Below are 17,353 nucleotides of genomic sequence, written 5' to 3'. Positions count from 1 at the left end.
TGACATACATCAGTCATCTCACTTGAGTTAAAGTGACTTGGTGCAGGTGAGCCTCATGTCCAGGTAAAAAAATCCTGGCCCCCATTAGGGACATGGGAAAGCCCATGCAGAATGGAGAAGCTGCTGGCCAGAGTTCAATTCTGACCATTTTCCAAAAGGAGAGGAGAATGGAATTAGAATTGCCTTCATTCTGATTTCTGTCAAAATTCTTGAACATAAAATTTAAAGGACAGTTAGTAGATACATATACATGGAGAATAAAGTGGCAATTGCAAAGAGCCAACGTGGTTTCCTCAAGAAAAGGTTCTGGTTGTCAGAGTCATTCAGGTTCCTTTTTTTTTTTTTTTTTTGACAGGGTTAGTAGACTGTTAAATTGGGATTTTAGCAAAGTATGCAGCATGGTTTCTCATGCTACATTGTGGAAAAGACAGAGGCATAGAAGCTAAATGACAGTGCATTTAGGTGAATTCGGAACAAGCTGCATAGCCAGGCTCAAAGCACAGTCAGTAATGCTTCAACGTGAAATTGGAAGGAGGTCTCCTGTGGAGAACCCCAGATCTATGCTTGATGCTGCACCTTAAAACAGAGGAAACATAAATTCTCAGATGACCCAAAGCTGGCAAGCATAGCTAACATTGGATGACGGAGTAAGGATCTAAAAAAAGCCCAACTGGATAGAGCGTTGGACAGAATTGAACAATTGTTTCGTGGATTAAATAAGAGTAAATTTAATGAGCATATATACTAAGTTCTGTTTCTTAAAACCACCATCTATGTATAACAGAAGGGAGGACCAATTAGACAGCATTGCCTTTGACAAAGGTTTCAGCGTCCTGAATGCTCAAGATGAGTTAACAGTACAAGATGGTAGCCAAGAGACCTGATGTCATCATAGATGGTATGAAGAGAGACTGAGAATTTAGGATTCAGGAGATTACACTCTGCCCACTTCTGAAATCACATACATTAGGAAACCCATCGATAGGCTGGAGAGTGTACAGAGAACAGCAGTTAGGATGGTAAAAGGCCTGAAGTCCATGACATGTTCGGATCCAATAAGGTTCTAGTTGATGTTCAGCCTGGAGAAAAGTTGACTTTGGAAATAGGTAGACCATGGCCTCAGACACTTGACACTTACTATCTCTGTGACCCTGGGCAAGTCACTTAACCCCCATTGCCTCACCAAAAAGCAAAAAAAAAAAAATAGACCAGTGATATCTCACATAGAAAAGAGATTTAGCTTTGTTCTGCTGGTCCCCAGAGGCAGAACTAGGAGCAGAAGGCAAACTTCCTAACAGTCAGCGCTGTGTCAAAGTGGAACAGCTAACCAGGCTTAGGAGAGGTGAGCTCCCCAAACTGCTGGAGCTCCTCCCCAACCTCCTCAGATTAAATATGGGTTCTGTTATTTGCTGCCTCCATACCTGGCAGGGATTGAGGGGAGGGTGTTTGGGCCTTGCTTTCATCTTCTTTAGTGGACAGGGGTTGGGGTAGATTTGATGCCTGGATTCCTTCCTGATATATTATTTACTTATTTATTTGTTTATTTATTTATTTATTATGTTCCACTGGAAAGGCCCCAGATTCAGGAGGGGGCGAAAGCTTTACCCTCTGACCTCAACTCTATCAATAATTATCTGGGTACCTTTGGACAAGTCTTACCTTGATTGAACCTCTGTTTCTTCATCTGTAAAATGGGGATGATGATAATTCTGCACTGGCCACCTCCCAATGAGCTGTGAGCACCAGCTCCATCAGACAATGGATGTAATAGTTCCTTGTCACCTATAAGGCACTAGGTAAGTTGCTCACTCAGCCGGCAATTGATGATGGGCTTTAGAAGTGGCTGAGAGAATGGACAGAGCTCCTAGTGGACATCATTCTTCCACATTTAAAAAGCCATGAGAAAAACTTGAGCAAGACAGGATATAGACCTGGGCTATGTTCAAATGAATAGAATTGTTTTGACATGGATAGAAAACTAAGTTTAGAACTGGAAACAAAGATTCAAAGGAAGGTGGCCTTTGGGTCAGTCTCCCTTGATCACCTCCTTGAGTGGCCCATTCTTTCAGGGAAGTGGACTTGGACTCTTGAAGGCTGACTGGACTCTAGCCCAGCCTCTGCCTATCTGGAGAGGTAACAATCTCTGCCCAGAGATGGGTTCTGTTTCTGTCAACCCAGCACCAGCCTGGCCAAAGGCAGGCACTCATTAACAGAAGGATGACTGCCAGAGGCAGGATCTTTGTTGGTCTCTGAAATTCATGGATGTGGTCTTCTGTGGTGTGGAGAGGTCAGGAGCTGCATGGTGGTGGGGGTGGGGGGAGGAAGAGGAGCATTCAATCAATGAAATGCTAGTGCTCTTGAAACCTTGAAGCAGGATGGATTTGATGGGGCTCGTGGAACATTACCATCAAGAACCCAGAAGGGCAGCAACAGGGGCTTCTCTAAGCCTGAAGCTCTTTGGGGAGCAAGCTGTTGAACAATGGGGATAAACTATAGACAGAGTGCACAGAGTTAAGTGGGCAGAGGTGTGGCAGCTGAACCTCCTCAGAGAAGTCCTAAGGAAAGAATCTGGAAAAAGTAACCTTACTGATGCTGGCAACACAACAGGTTCTGAGCCCTCCCTGATGACACAGAATGGAGCCCTGCAGCCAGAGCAATCCTCAGAGTATTAGGAATAAGGTAAAAAGTGGAACCCTACCCTTGGGCATCTTCAGGAGGAGTATATATCTTCAGCACCCAAGACAGCTCCATGGCTACAGCTCGTGAATTCAATTCTATTCATAAGCATTTATTAAGCACCTACTCTGTGCCAGCCACTGTGTGGGGCATGGTGGACACAACAAAAGTGAGATAGACCCCTCTCTGAGTAGCTTACATTTTACTGAGGGTTTCAATGTGTTAACTGGTAAGTTATTACGAAGTGATCAATGGCAGGAGGAGAGATGAGGGAAAATGTTCTGCAGGAGGTGACAATTTAGCCAAATCACAAAGGAAGCTAAGGGTCCTAAGAGTCACAGTGAAGAGGAAGGGCAAAATAGGGCTTAGGCACACACCCCTAGACAAAGGCATGGAGGTAAGAGATTGAAGATGAGTTCAAGAAATAGCAAGTAGTTGGGCTAGAATGTCAAGCACATGAACAGAAATGAATCTATAAAGGGAGGCTGCAGATAGGTTGTGTAAATGCCAGGCTAGAGAGGTGGAATTTCAGTCATCATGAACAACTGTGGATTGTTAGCAGGGGAATAGGAACTTGGTCATGGGAGCAACTTGACACTGGCAAAGAATGACGCAGCGTAGCGTGCTCACATCAGAGGTACTGTATCTATTAGCAAAGAAGAACCGCAGCAGAATTGGATGGCTTTGGAAATTCACTTTGGGGAAGGTTGAAGCTGGGAAGGACCTTTGAGATCAGTTACCTCATTTAAAGAGGAAGAAACTGAGGCCTGGAGAAGGAACCCAACATGTCCTAGGTGGAGAGAGCAGAGACCAGGGTAGCTCTACCAATGCTGAAGTGGAGGAGATATGTTTCTGGCATCCATCCATCTCTAAAGTGCTGACCACAAATCCCAGAGAAGCCTGTTCCCCTAGTGGGTTCCTGTCAGTGCTGCTTGTCCTGTTGCACTTGGATGGGACTGGGATTTCCTCACTGGGGTCATTCTGCACACTGCTCCCACTTCCTCCTGAGGGGTCCCTGGTCACACTTTCCCCTGCTACCCTGGGCCTGAACCCACCACAGTGAGTATGGTTTCTGTGGGACAATGTGTTCCAAGTAATGTAGCACTCCCTACAAACCATCATTTGGAAGGCAGCCCATTTTTGAGTTGGGTGATACCCAGCCCACATATTAAAGGAAGGCCTTACTGAGTAAGCAGGTAAGGGAGTGCCTTTCCAGAGCTGAGAAGCATCCTTCCTCGGCCAAAGTGCTCCTGGTTGAACTTGGAAGTGCCCTGGCCCATATTTCAAACAGGTTCATTTGACACGATCCTCATTCTGTCAGGGTGGCCCCATCTGCTCTGTCCTACCTGTCCTTGCTCAGCCAGGGCTTTCTCCAGGTCATCTATTCGTGCTTGGGAGCGCTGTACTTCTGCTTGAAGCTGCTCACGAGTCTGTTGGATGGGAGAAGAGATACATCAAACTTCCTCTCACATCCTGAGCCAAAAGTGCTGTAAAGAGGCTGGCTCTCCAAGTCTGACTGAAGAAAACCCAAGAGCAGCCCAGAATCCATTTTTTTCAATGGGTTATATAGTTCTTTTTCTTTTCTTTAGGAGTGCAGTCTCCAATCAGAATGGCCTGTTTTATTGGAAAAAAATCAAGCTGCTTGTTTTCAGTTGAAGCAAGATTTGAACATTAACCATTCTGAAAGTGCCCATGGAGCTCCAGAGCTACAGGTTTGCTTTGAGAAAAGTGACCTGCTTAATATTTGGTGAATTGCATCGTATTCTTTGTCAAAGCAACCATTAATCAAGGAGTCTAGATTGAGTAGCTATTGTGCCAGCCTGGGTGCCTGGGTGTCAATTGTGGGTCAGAAAGAATTTATTCCAAACTGTATTAGTTCTTTAAATCATAAACACAATCATGAAATTGCCATCAGAGTAACTGACAGGGTCCCCCCATGATCAGCATCCATTTCCCAAACTCTCACTGGGCCCAAATCAGCATGCACAGTGCCAGTGGTCATGGCTCCCTTGATCTCTTTTGCTAAATTTCACTTTGATTCACATCATGCTAACCACCCCTGAAAGAATTAAGGGCTGTTGGTCATTCCAATTTTAGTGCTAATTGGTTTGATCAATGGCCTTTCTTTGAACAATGATACCTCCACCTTACATTTGTATAATGCCTTAAAGGATTTCAAAGTAATTTCCTTATAATAACTCTATAAAATAGGCAGTTGAAAGTATCATAAACCTTATTTTACAGCTGAGGAAACTGAGGATCTGATAAAGTGACTTGTCCATGACCAGTCAGCTAGTATTTATCTGATGTGGGATTTGAATCCAGGTCTACCTATGTTCAAGTACAGCTCTCTATCCACTCTACCATACTACCTGTCTAACAACTAATATCCTGGCATGGAGGGGGTGGGGGTTTTGATGAGGAAGGAGAAGCTTAAGTGCTCATATAACTTTGGGGGTGGGGGTGGAAAAGGTAAGTTGTGGGATCCTCTGGGGGGACCTATGCCCCCAATGTGGGCAGTGCCCACATTTCAGGGGGGCTAGAGAGAGGAAATAAACACTGTGAATGTCACAATTTTGCTCCAAGTCATCCCTGCTCTAAACTTTTTGACCCCTACTTTCCAAATTATATTGATTCAAATTCACTCCATGAACAGCTGATAACGAGCAGCCAGCATGCTTGAGCAGCTTTCCTTAAAATCTCTTCTCTTGTTGTCCTTTAGGTGGCAGCACCAACTTCCAATGGAATGCACAAGTCCCAGAGAAACCTTGTGCCCACAGGGGGTGTCTCCTGGGCAGTGTTATTGGCACTGCTGTATGACAGTACAAAGGTAGGCAGTGGGAGTACAGAGGCATCAGGGTGGAAGCCGCAGTTTGCACTGCCATGCAGAGAGAGAGAGAGAGAGAGAGAGAGATACACACGTATGTATACATTTATATGTGTGTATACATATGTGTGTGTGCATAATTGTCATGATATGTTAGTGACAAAAAGCTTCCCAGTCTTTACCTCGTATGAATTAACATTAATACCCCCGAGGAGGTCACTGAAGGGACAACAGTTATGTTGACTATCTGCCCACTTTCCCATCTCTATAAAATCTCTCCAAGAAGGATCCACACACATGCTGATCAATTCCTTGATAAAGGAGTGAGAAGGAAACAGGCAGGCTTTCCCAAATGATATTGTATAGCTGAATAAATCTTCAGTCATACAAATGACTGTATCCTCTCATTATCCTGTAAGACTGAATGTGCCTGGTACTCACACCTTATCAGCACTCTCTGCCCCTCTGACTAAGGGCAAAGTCATGAGCTCCAGAGCATTTATTTAATAAAGAGGCTCAGCACAGTCTTCTCCCCATTTCCCGACAGTGACACTGCTTTAGGACTTCTCTATCATAGCCCATGCTTGTAGCTTCCTTTTCTGGGTTATCTTTCTTCATTAGATTGTAATCTCTTTAAGGGTAGGAACTTATTTAAAAAAAACTTGTATTTGTATCCCCAGCACTTAGCACAGTGTTTGGCATATAGTAGGTGCTTAATAAATGTTTATTGATTGACTAATAACTCAATGTTTAAAAAAATACAACATCCTACTGTGTTTATCATTTGGTGATTTTTTAAGGCATGTGACTTAGTGGAACCAGTTGCTACCTTTAAAGCCCTCCTTCAACAGGAAATCACTCATAAAATTTAAGATTACACAGTGATTCTTGATAAATGCACCCTCTGAGAGTTCTGTTCAATAATCTTCAGATCATTAACATCAACAGAGAAATAAAACTAATAGTATGGAGACAGAAACACCTGCCACTGGTCTGTGATCCGGAAGGCCACTGAACTGTTATTGGACACTGAAGCCTTAGAATCAATGAGTTTATCAGGAGGGGAGCCAGGGAGACAAGCTGGGTGGTGTATTGGTTTTAGCAGGTCCATTTTGCCATTGGCATGTCCTGGAAAAAGAACATAGGATATATTCCTTGCTGGCTAAGTAAGAAGCAGATACCCAGGACTGGAGTGCACCCATGGGCAGAGGAACAGAAGGTAGGAGCCTAGAAATAACTTCGGTTTTAGGAATGAATTAGTTTGAAAACTAAGCAGCAATGGTCTGTGTTCTATCCTAAAAGTTAATTCCTGGTGATCTGTCCTCCTTAGAAATGATCTTTCCTACTTCCTAGAAGTTTTCTAGTCCTTGTCTTTTATACTTTCACCATGGATTTTCACAAAAAAAGGAAAGAGAATGGAGTCTAAAAATTCTATACCCGTGATCTTGACTTTGATTCCTAATATATTCCTAGAACATAATTATAAAAGGGATGGATAGTGAATATCTGGAAAAGGGAGCAGTGATGACAAAGTGTCTTCATGGTTCCATCAATAATAATAGGTCATGCCAGTTTATCATTAAAAGGAGACATCTTAGGGGCAGCTAGGTGGCGCAGTGGATAGAGCTCCAGCCTTGGAGTCAGGAGTACCTGAGTTCAAATCCCGACCTTAGACTTGTCACTTACTAGCTGTGTGACCCTGGGCAAGTCACCTAATCCCGATAGCCTCATCAAAAAAAAAAATAAACTAGCTGTGTGACCCTTGGCAAGTCACTTAACCCCAATTGCCTTAAAAAAAAAGGAGACATCTTTGACAGGGCTACTAAGATTGCAGATTGGGGTACTGGTATTGATAAGAGCTTACCTGGGTTTTAGCTAAGCTTTTGTTAATAAAGCATCTCATGTTGCTTTTTCATGGAAAAGAAGGAAAGATGTGGAATAGAAGTAGGATGTTTAAATCAATTCAGTATGTGTGGAGGGCAATGACCCTAAAAGTAGGCATTAATGGTTCCATACCAACTTGGGTGTAAATGTCCAGGGAGCCATTTGGCTCTGCATTATTCAACACTTCTTTTCATGAACTTGAACTAAGGTCTTAATCATGCATTTATCCAATTTGCAGATGACACAAAGCTGGGAAGGAGAGTTAACATATTGAACAAGAGAGTTGGGATGCAATAATAGCTTGACAGGCTTGATCGTGGGATCACATATCATAAAATGAAATTTCATCTAAAATGTTCATTTTATGTACGTATTCACTTTATAATGTTTTATACTGAGGTTCCCAAAATCACCTTTGCAAGTACAAGATGGGGGAGGCATGACTTTATACCCAACTCTTCTGTAAAAAAAGGAAATTTACCGATTTTAGTGACCAACAGGCTCAATATGAGGCCACACTATGACAGCAGTCAAAGTGCTCTTAGGTTTCATTGAGAAACGAGGCATTTCCAGAACCAAGGAGATGTCAGTCCTTTGGCCTGGCCAGTTAACATCTAGGATAGTGCATTTGGTTCTGGGCGTGACATTTTAGAAACAACATCGATAAGCTGGAGAGTTTTAAAAGAGGACTTCAAGAACAATTAAGGGCCTCAGGGGATGTTTACTCTGGAGAAAAAAAGGTCCAGGTTGGTCAAGATGCCTGTGCCCCCCCCCCCATTTGAAGGGCTGATGATTACAAAAGCTATTAACCCTATTCTACTTAGGTCGCAGAGAATAGAAGTAGGAAAAATGGATGGAAATTATAAAGAGGCTGAAGGTAAGGAGAAACTTCCTCCCAATGAGAACTGACCAAAAGTGAAAGAGATTGCTTGGAGCTGTGGATTCCCCCTACTGAGGATCTTCAAGAAAAACCACCTGGGGATGTCGGACCATGGAAATGCCCTCTGATTCTGGGATTCTAATTTATTCGAGTACACCATCTCATTCTCTACTCAAAACCAAGTTATCACAGCATCGTGAAAAGCAGGCTTGGTGCAGTGAGTGGGACATCATAAATGCAGCTGCTGGGCCATTCGAAAACCACAATATCTTCTTTAGTCAGTAGCAATTTGCACAGCTTGTATTTACACCTCCAGGTGTGAAAAGACTGTGATGCTTCCGTTTAATGCAAAGTAACAATCACACTGATTGAGGTGGACATAGAAGAAGGCAACCTTCTTTGGAGCACAATCTATTGGCAAGTAGCCAGTGCTGTTTCGTTTATCCAAGAGTCCCCTTGTTGTGGCACTATCCTAAGAATGTTTTCTGAGCTATTAAAAGAGCTATCATTAAATTCTTGGGGCACATTTGTTATCAAGTCTACATGGCAGTAAGGGAGACGCTCTGAATGGCTCACCACAGAGGGATGAGCGGAATGAGCTACCAGCAACCCATTGATGACATGGCAGAGGACTGCAAGACAGGGGCCAGACATGGGAGCTCCTGAGAGCTGGGCAGAAGGTGACTGGGAATCCTGCCCAGGGAAGAAAGCTGAGGGAAGAGATCACTGAACACACTGACCATGCTGCAAATGGCAAGGCCAAGAGTGAGCAAAATACATACATGATAGGCCAGAGAGAACAGGAGGGAGGCACTGGCCAGGGCATGGGACTGGAGCTGGAGGAGGTGGCACAGTGAGAGGCCTAAAAAGCCAAATACTCAGCAATGCGAGGCCACTTGCTTTGGTGATTGATCAAGATTATTCCCAACAAATTATCTACTTTTAAAAATAATTATTTTAAAAGTTAATTCTTGGAAATATTATCCAGAATCTGATTATTTTATCTAACCTAGGAACAGTGGAGTTGGGGAAGTTCCATGGTATCTTCCCAAGAATTTGATGAGTAGTAGACTTTGAGAGGTAGGACTCAAGAAAAAGTTGGCCTGAAGATGCTCTGCAGGATATTCTAAACAGTCAGGTTCATAGACGTAGGTTCGGGGTTCTTTTTGATCAGCTGAGCCCTTGGAGGGAGGGCAAGATGGCTGCTTAGAAAGGCCACAGCTTATACCACTGCAGCCCAGATGCTGCTACAGCACCCACCCAGGAGAGCCTGATGGATAGCCTTAGAGGCATTTATTTATGAATCCCCTTGGGGAACATTGCTAAAGATTAAAAATAACTGAAGGGCACAAAAGGATGTTCTGTAGGAAAAGGCCAAGTCCTATGTAGCTGCTACTCCTCTATTTGGCTGAAAGACTCTCTCCCTCCCTGCCTCCTCCCCCCTTCCTTCCTTCTTCCCTCTCTTCCCTCTCTCTATCTCTCTCCTTCCCTCTCTATCCTCTCTCTGTCTCTTTCTCTCTGCCTCTCTCCCTTTCTTTCTCTCTGTCTCTTCCCACTCTGTCCTTCAGACTCTTTTTTCATATGAACCCAATGTCTACTTTTCTGCCAACAGAGTATGCTCCAGAGGTGCTGGGTCAGGGTAGGGTGGGAGGATGGGAGTCATTAGAGCCATGAGCTTTATCTTCATGAAATTTAAGTCATTTAGACCTTAACTTCTCGCTCTGCATCCAAGGTTCCTCCCACTTGTTCCTGCAACAAGGCATAGGCACGCTGCAAAGCCTGGTATTCCATGGTCAGCTGACGGAATCTCAGCTCTGTCTCTTCTTTGGCCATACCCTAGAGAGACAGAGACAGAGAGACACAGAGACACATAGAGAGAGAGACAGAGAGACAGAGAGAGATGATTAAAAGTATAAGTGTTTGGTTATTTCTCCCTTGTTTGAGAAAACATAAAACAATGGACAATTTGATTAATAAATTTTTTAATTTTGAAAATGATGATGTATTCAATGGGCTCCATTTTGTTTCCATGAAGGTTAGTCAGTTGGTAAGAATACTATGCTAATGAGCCTGGAGTTAATCCCTATTTACTCTAACTGTTGAAATTAGTTTTTTTTGACAGGAGAAAGAAGAGAATTAGAGCAGACTTCTTCCTAGCAGAATTTGTCATGGAAGGTGCTGCCTGGGCACATTTTCCTGTGATTCTGTGTTGGGTTCTCACTAAGGTCTTGGGCCCAGAGAACACCAAAGAGGTGATTAAAGCTTGATAGCATGAGATTACCACCACATCCTTTTCATCACTTCCTAAGACCGTCCTGTTCTATTGGACATGCCGGTGGCAGAGGTCAAAGCATGGAGATACATTCTATGTTTATATCAGAGGCCAGGTCTTTCACCATTTTATCCTAGTTGGGAAAGAAGGAAGGGCATAAACACTTATATAGCACCTGCTATGTGCCAGGTCCTGTGCTAAATGCTTTAGAAATATTATGTCATTTAATCCTCCTAATAATTCTGGGGGATAGATGATGTTATCATCCCCATTTTATAGTGGAATGAACTGAGGCAGACAGAGGTTAAATGCCTTGCCCAAGGTCATACAGCTAGTAAATGTCTGAGACTGGATTTGAACTCAGGTCATCCTGACTCCAGGCCCATCTCTCTATCCTAGATGCCTCATCTACCCTAATAATTAATAGTGAGGGGATAGAAATGAATAGGCATTATATTCAAATAAATAAATTAAACGTTAGCAATAATACAATTCAGTCATATCTTATTTCTCTCATTACTCAAAATTCTGAAATATGAGCAACGGAAGGGATCACAGAGATTATCTTATCCAGTTCTTCCTTTTTTCAAAACTGGAAACTAAGAAGGAATTTGCCTGGAACCACTCAGCTCATCAGGGGCTAAGTCCAGAGAGAACTCTTCCAAAGCTCTGGGTTCTCTCCACTGCATCAGCCTTCCGCTAGTTATGTCAATAACTTTCAAACATTGGGAGTCACAATCTCAAAGACTGAAAACAAAGTCCAGATGAATCCAGCTAATTCAAAATGGAGTAAGAGCTATTACCTCCTCCAAATCATCATCTGGCGTGCAGGGAGTCTGGTCTGTTCTGTCTGTTTGATAGGAGATGGAAGAACCGTCAGACTCTAAGGATGCTTCTTCATCATATCCAAAAAACGTCTCCACGACTGGCTTCTGACCAAAATACAAAGCATTAAACACAAACCAAAGCACCAGAGCTAAGGGAAAAGTTTAGCATGAGTATGGAAGGCTCAGGAAGGACCTAAAATAGCCAATCCAAGATGGTGGCCAATGTACCATCCACTACTCAGAGGCATCAAACACAGGGCCCAGGTGGCTGGCAACACTCTGGAGTGCAGCCTGAACCAGATGAAAGTATAACTGGGAAATATTTAACAAGAGAAATAAAAATATATTAAACATAGATAACATGACATTTTAAAACTAAGTCAATCCTCAGCTGCAGGGATCCTTAGGTGCAAAGGAGTGGCCCCCATTTCTATTGGGTTCGACCCCCCTGCTGTCCACTACACCTGCCTGAGGTCCTACATGCTATAATTGGTAGCACCAGGATTGGACCCTGAGCTTCTGACTCCAAGCCGGAAGCAGTGTCTCCTGCAGATGCTTCAAAATCAGGCAACAGTCTGACAATAGAGGGATCAGAAGCTGCTTCAGGGAGGAAACAGATGGGAAATGTGACCTGCAATTTTTTGTTTAAAATTCCCTCACCATTGACTAATCTGATTTCTGCATTTCATGGAAACCAAGCAAGACTTACTAGCTCACAGAATTTTTGGTTATGGCTCACTCCCTGCCTAATGCTGTGCTGGGGTCCCAGGATGAGGTGGGGGGCACCATTTAGACCTGACTTGGTCCCTGTCTGAGCTTGGAGGTTCAGGGTCTATGAGGTGTAGCTGTTTCTCACTGAATAGTGTTGGTATGTGTATCTTTGTCTCTGGCCACCTCTTCGCCAGCTGCCTGGACCAAACTACCAGGAGTGTTGGTCACACAGGTGTCCATCCCCCTCGCCTCAGAGGTACCAGGTGGACACAATTCCTTCACCTTTATTTTCACACATCTGTAGACTTGGGCTTGTCTAGGATGTGCACTTTGTCTTCCCCCAGTGGAACAGAAGCCCCTTAAAGGCAGGCACTGTTTCATTCTTGTCTTCATATTCTCAGCACCTCATCCCATGGGGCACATACCCAGCAGCTGCTCACTAAAAAAACGCTTGTTGATGGATGAATGACTGATCGAGGTCGAAAAGACAAGTTGTTTCCCCAAGCTGAGGAGGTGCCATGCCTTGCCCATGAGCACACAATGAGGGTCAGAGCTAAGCCTCAGAGTCTCCTCAGACCCCCAGCTTCAAGCAACTAACTCTCTGCTGCATCATCCACAGGTCCTGGCCAGCCAGGGGCATCCTAGACAGGGTCCTGCCCTGCTCTACCCTCTTGGCTCAGCAGGCATTTTCTGAATCAACACACAGACAACATTGACAAAAGGAAACTAGAAATGATCTCCACAGGCAATTTCTGCTATGAGGTTTTTGTGGTAGAAGCCATGTAGAGCTTCTGTAGGTAGAGGGCACTGTGTGGTCCTGATTGGGGAAAAGCCATAAAAACAAACTCTATGAAAGGTAGAAGTCAGAACCCGGTGACCTGTTAAAAATCATAGCTTAGATAAGGAATCATAATTTAGACACTGAGTCATAACTTAAGATACAATGACCTATGAAAGCCATAACAAGAATATCGTGACCCATATGTGACTGGTGTATGATCAATACATAAAGTTATGTTTGGGCATAACATTGGCTTAATGCCCAAGCTCATTACTAAGCAAAAAACCAAAAATATCCACCAATCAATAGTGAAGCAGTCTCTAGCTCCTTTTCCCTTTGTTTTCCGTAATTACCGAGGGGGTTTGGGGGTTCTTTGCAAGGATCCATTGAACTGTCTGGCTGCCACCCCAGATTGAAGATTGTGCCTGTTTTGTAAGTATTCATTATGATTGATTAAACTACTACCTATAATCAATCTGGAGATACTTGGCCTCTTTGTTCAGTATCAAGAGAACATCCCATGGTTATGGGGGAGGTACAGGGTTCCCCAGCCAGGGGAATTCCAGACCATAGAAATAGCATAGTCATCAGATGCCCAAGGAATGCCAACAGAGTAGAGGATAAGCTGGGGTGGTGTGGAAATCTCTGGATGACCTTCATGTGGGGGGTGGCCCTGTGTTAGATACATTTAGACCATTGAGTAAGTATGGAGATGCCCTGAACATGCCAAAAGGCCTAGAGTCCATTCTGATGGAATTATGTTTCATCAGGATGGGAAAAGAAGGGAAGAAAGTAGTGGCATAGGTTAGTCCTTCTTCACAGCATTGAAAAAACAAAGCCACTACCAAGTTCCTAGACTCAGAGGCTGAGAACAGAAAAGTTGCTGGAGGAATTCCAGTTAGAAGAAACATGTGGAAACACTGGTTTGCTGGCTAGCCAGGTTGAAGGGAGTTAAGCATATAGACAGGAAAGTGATAAGGTATGCAATTGAGAGAGAGTCTCTTTCTTCTCTCCCTCCATCCCTGGCTGACTGCAGCAGCCTGGATGGGTGAACAGAAGAGAGAGAAGGAGAGAAATAGAAAATATGTCAGTGAAGTGAAGATTATTTGAGTAGGATCAGAATTTGAAAGAAACAAGACATGTGCTGGCAAATCTTTCTGTGTCATGTTCATTAAACCCCTAAAAGTTCAAAAAAAATATTATTTCTCTGCCTCTGTATTCCTGAACTATGGCCAAGTTCTGGGGTACAAAAGGATAGACAAGAAAAAAGGGAAGGGGGGAACATTTTCCCCTCAGATCTAAGAGAAGGTTGCTTCATTAATTATAGAGATGGGATTGAGGCCTGTGTCAGTGAAAAGTTTCAAGGCTTGCACTTTGGAACAGAACTGGCACTTAGCCCTTTCCTAGCTCACAAAAAAGGGAAAGGTTTGTGTGAATTGGGACATAACCAAAAGGTAATGGAGTCTGACTGGAATAGCTAGCTAGAATTTAGGGTCTTACAAACTAAAATTAAGTTCTGGTCAATTTTAAAATCACTTTTTAAAATTGGGTGTGTGTTAAAATTGGAAATTTGACTGTAAATTATATGTGACTCATATTCATAAGAAGAGAGAGCTGTAGGTTGAAAAATCATGGGTTCCTTCCAAGATTGTGAAACCGAGATTTGAACTAAATTAAAACATGTTCTTAAGTGTGATAATTGGGATAGATTAAATGGTAATATCATATTGCCACTTTTACAATCTTTGGCAGTGGATTAGCTGGAAATGGTGGACCCCATAATATGAAATGACTGGGATAAGTAGCACTTGTGTAAAATATAATATTGCAACTAACATTAAAATTATATCCCAAGTTTCTGTGTAATACCTTTTGGAACACAGATCCAGGTAACTGAATTCATTCTGGTCACATAAGTCAGAATTTATTATACCATCTGGCACTAAGACAAATTGGGAAAACACATAGATCTGAAATTTGTTAACCGGGTGACCTTAAGCAAGTTATCTCAGTTTATTTCACATGAGAGTAAAGTGACTAACACAATGCCTGGCAGAGGGCAGATACTACAAATGTTAATTATTATTACTAGTTCCTTAATTAGATGTGACCAGCATACAATACCAATGGTGATGAGATGCCTGATTTTCTATGTAAGGTAATTTGGAAATGCATTTAACAGAATTAGAGTCACTTGATTGGTAATGGGTTTGTTTCAAGTTTCAAATACATAATATTGTTTCAAATTGGTAAACTTTTGCATCAGTTATATCAAGCAACTTTTTGCAACTTGGATGTTATTAGAGTATGAACTGAAAGAAATTAAAAGATGGTGAAAAAATTGTTTAAAACTAGTTATGTTATTTTATCAGCCCTGCAAACCCTGTTTTACAGTGTTTTGTAACTGCCATTTAGGAAACTGGGTATTTCCACCTTTGTCTGTAGTTAAAAGGAAGTTAAAGCTACAACTATTTGGCTATTTATGAAAATTGTAAGATTATTAACTAAGTTATTTGGGGTCATTGTCGAACGTTTAAATCTAAAATTGGTAATTGATTACTGTGTCTGGAAAGGAGAGGATGAGGTGAAAGCCTTACTCAGACTGGTTCTGTCCATTTAAAGCAGTCCTCCTTAGAGTGTGATGGTATTCCACCTTGGGGGTGTGTGTCAAAGAGCACAGACAACAACATCTCTAAAGGTAGATGTGATGGATACCCTCAACTCCTCTCCCTTAGGAAGAAGGTCAAGGTTGCCTCTGATAGGGGGGTGATCAGAGGCCCCATGTACCAGTTACTATACACTGGGGTCCTAAAAATAAACAAGCCATTTCCACTCTGGTAGATACCAGTGCAGAATGCACAATGCCATATGGGAACCCTGAAAGACACCCTGGCAAGTGGGTGACTTGCCACCCAGAGGGTATGTGTTTTACATCAGTCTGGAGGAAAAATATCATGAGGTGGGCAGGCAGAGGCACCAGAATCAGCCCTTTCTCTGGGGTCCCTATCAATTCCCCTTATTTTGTAAACTTGCCAGGTCCCTGGAAATTATCTGTGTGGGCAAAGTCATCAGCCCTGAGAAAAGAGTGTATTTGGGTTATGGAGTTACTAAACAATGAACTTGGCTTGCTAAGAATTTGCAAGTTTATGTATAATATAGAAATGATTTCTAATGATTGGTTACACAGGACAAATTTAAATTTAAGACAAAAGGAAAAAAGTGAAAGATGCTATGTGAAATCTTTTGTGTATGTGAGTCTTGGTACATTTTCATTGTTTATTGCAGCTCCATCAGAGTAAAAATAATTGTATCTAGCCCTAAGCTGTGATTAGTGAAACTTGCCATTTGAGGTAAAAGCTCATGGGACTGTAACTGATTTTATTTTGAGGTTGAATTTAGGTATAGTTGTCTGATGGATGATTACGTAAGTAATCTACCATTTGGGAGAAATGCCACAAGCTACTCAGAGGGAATGTGATACTGAACTATTATAGGGAGAGGTCTGCATCTGGGAAAAAGCTGAAAGGACAACCTTGGTATTATGCTGAGATGGGATCCTCCTGGCTCATTTCCTCCATTGTGTTCCTTGGAACAGGGATGTTTCCCACCTGACTATTCCTGAGTCTGGCAATGAGGTGGAATTATTAATGCATAGTTGGTGGATATACTGTGACTCTTACCTGATATCAAAGAGAACTATGGCTGCTTTATCCTGTCATATAGGTGCCCTTAGGCTTAAGCCTAAAGGACCAGTTTCATGCTGGTATAATCATTTCCTGCTTTTTTCTTTTATAGAAAATTTCTATTATCATAATAAGTGGTCAGTAGAAGATACGAGCACAATGCAAGTATGTGAGATCTTGCTGTTTTCATTTTGAATATGTAGTTACTCCATATCCCAAACAACTAGGTAGATTAGTACTTGGGCTTATCATCTGCTTGCCTGCATAGTCATATCAAAAATTAAGTCCCTAAAACAGCTCATCCTTTCTGAATAATATGGAAACAATTAGGCAATGATTAAAATGTTTATGAAACAAAGATAGGAATTTATTATTTTGTGGGGGTGGAAATCAAAAACATCTTCCGTTTGGTTTGGGGAATAGAATTTCAGTACAATCAGTTTTCTTAGAGAGATGTAACTCATGGAATATTTTGTGTTACATTAACAGAAAAATCTATTTCATTCAAGTTTATCACTAATGTGGAAATAACACCTGTTTGTACTGCATGTCCTATAGTAAAATATGTTTTATTACAAACAACTTATTGATATACATTGTTTTGGAATGAATTATTTAAGTATCCTCCCAAGTCCTTTATTATAATTGGAGTAAAGTCAGCCTCTTATAAGTAAATTCATTTGTGTAACTATTAAACCTGGGGGGAAAGCTTCTACCTGCAAAAGTGTTGTTACTTATGTTTTCACATACAGGATTAGAACCCCAATAGCATCTGATCCTCCTAATGGAATTGGAATCAGAGTGGAAAATTT

General features: G+C 42.2%; 1 protein-coding gene across 4 annotated transcripts in view; it reads right to left on the bottom strand.

Annotated features, from left to right (window-relative positions):
* JAKMIP3 (Janus kinase and microtubule interacting protein 3) overlaps positions 1–17,353 on the bottom strand; it is a 123,914-nt gene that overhangs the window by 27,283 nt on the left and 79,278 nt on the right. For 3 of the 4 annotated variants that reach the window (XM_027840504.1, XM_027840505.1, XM_027840506.1), the window contains exons 9-11: positions 11,343–11,471; positions 9,975–10,103; positions 4,023–4,106 (exon numbers count right to left, since the gene is read on the bottom strand). In XM_027840504.1, the coding sequence (XP_027696305.1) occupies positions 4,023–4,106; positions 9,975–10,103; positions 11,343–11,471 (342 nt within the window). The remainder of the gene's footprint in view (positions 1–4,022; positions 4,107–9,974; positions 10,104–11,342; positions 11,472–17,353) is intronic. The other variant, XM_027840507.1, reaches the window with a different exon arrangement.

Source organism: Vombatus ursinus, unplaced genomic scaffold, assembly GCF_900497805.2.
Source record: "Vombatus ursinus unplaced genomic scaffold, bare-nosed wombat genome assembly UNPS02014845.1, whole genome shotgun sequence".
NCBI lineage: Eukaryota > Metazoa > Chordata > Mammalia > Diprotodontia > Vombatidae > Vombatus > Vombatus ursinus.
The sequence above is the reverse complement of the archived record's forward strand: the minus strand, read 5'-3'. Positions and strand labels throughout refer to the sequence as shown.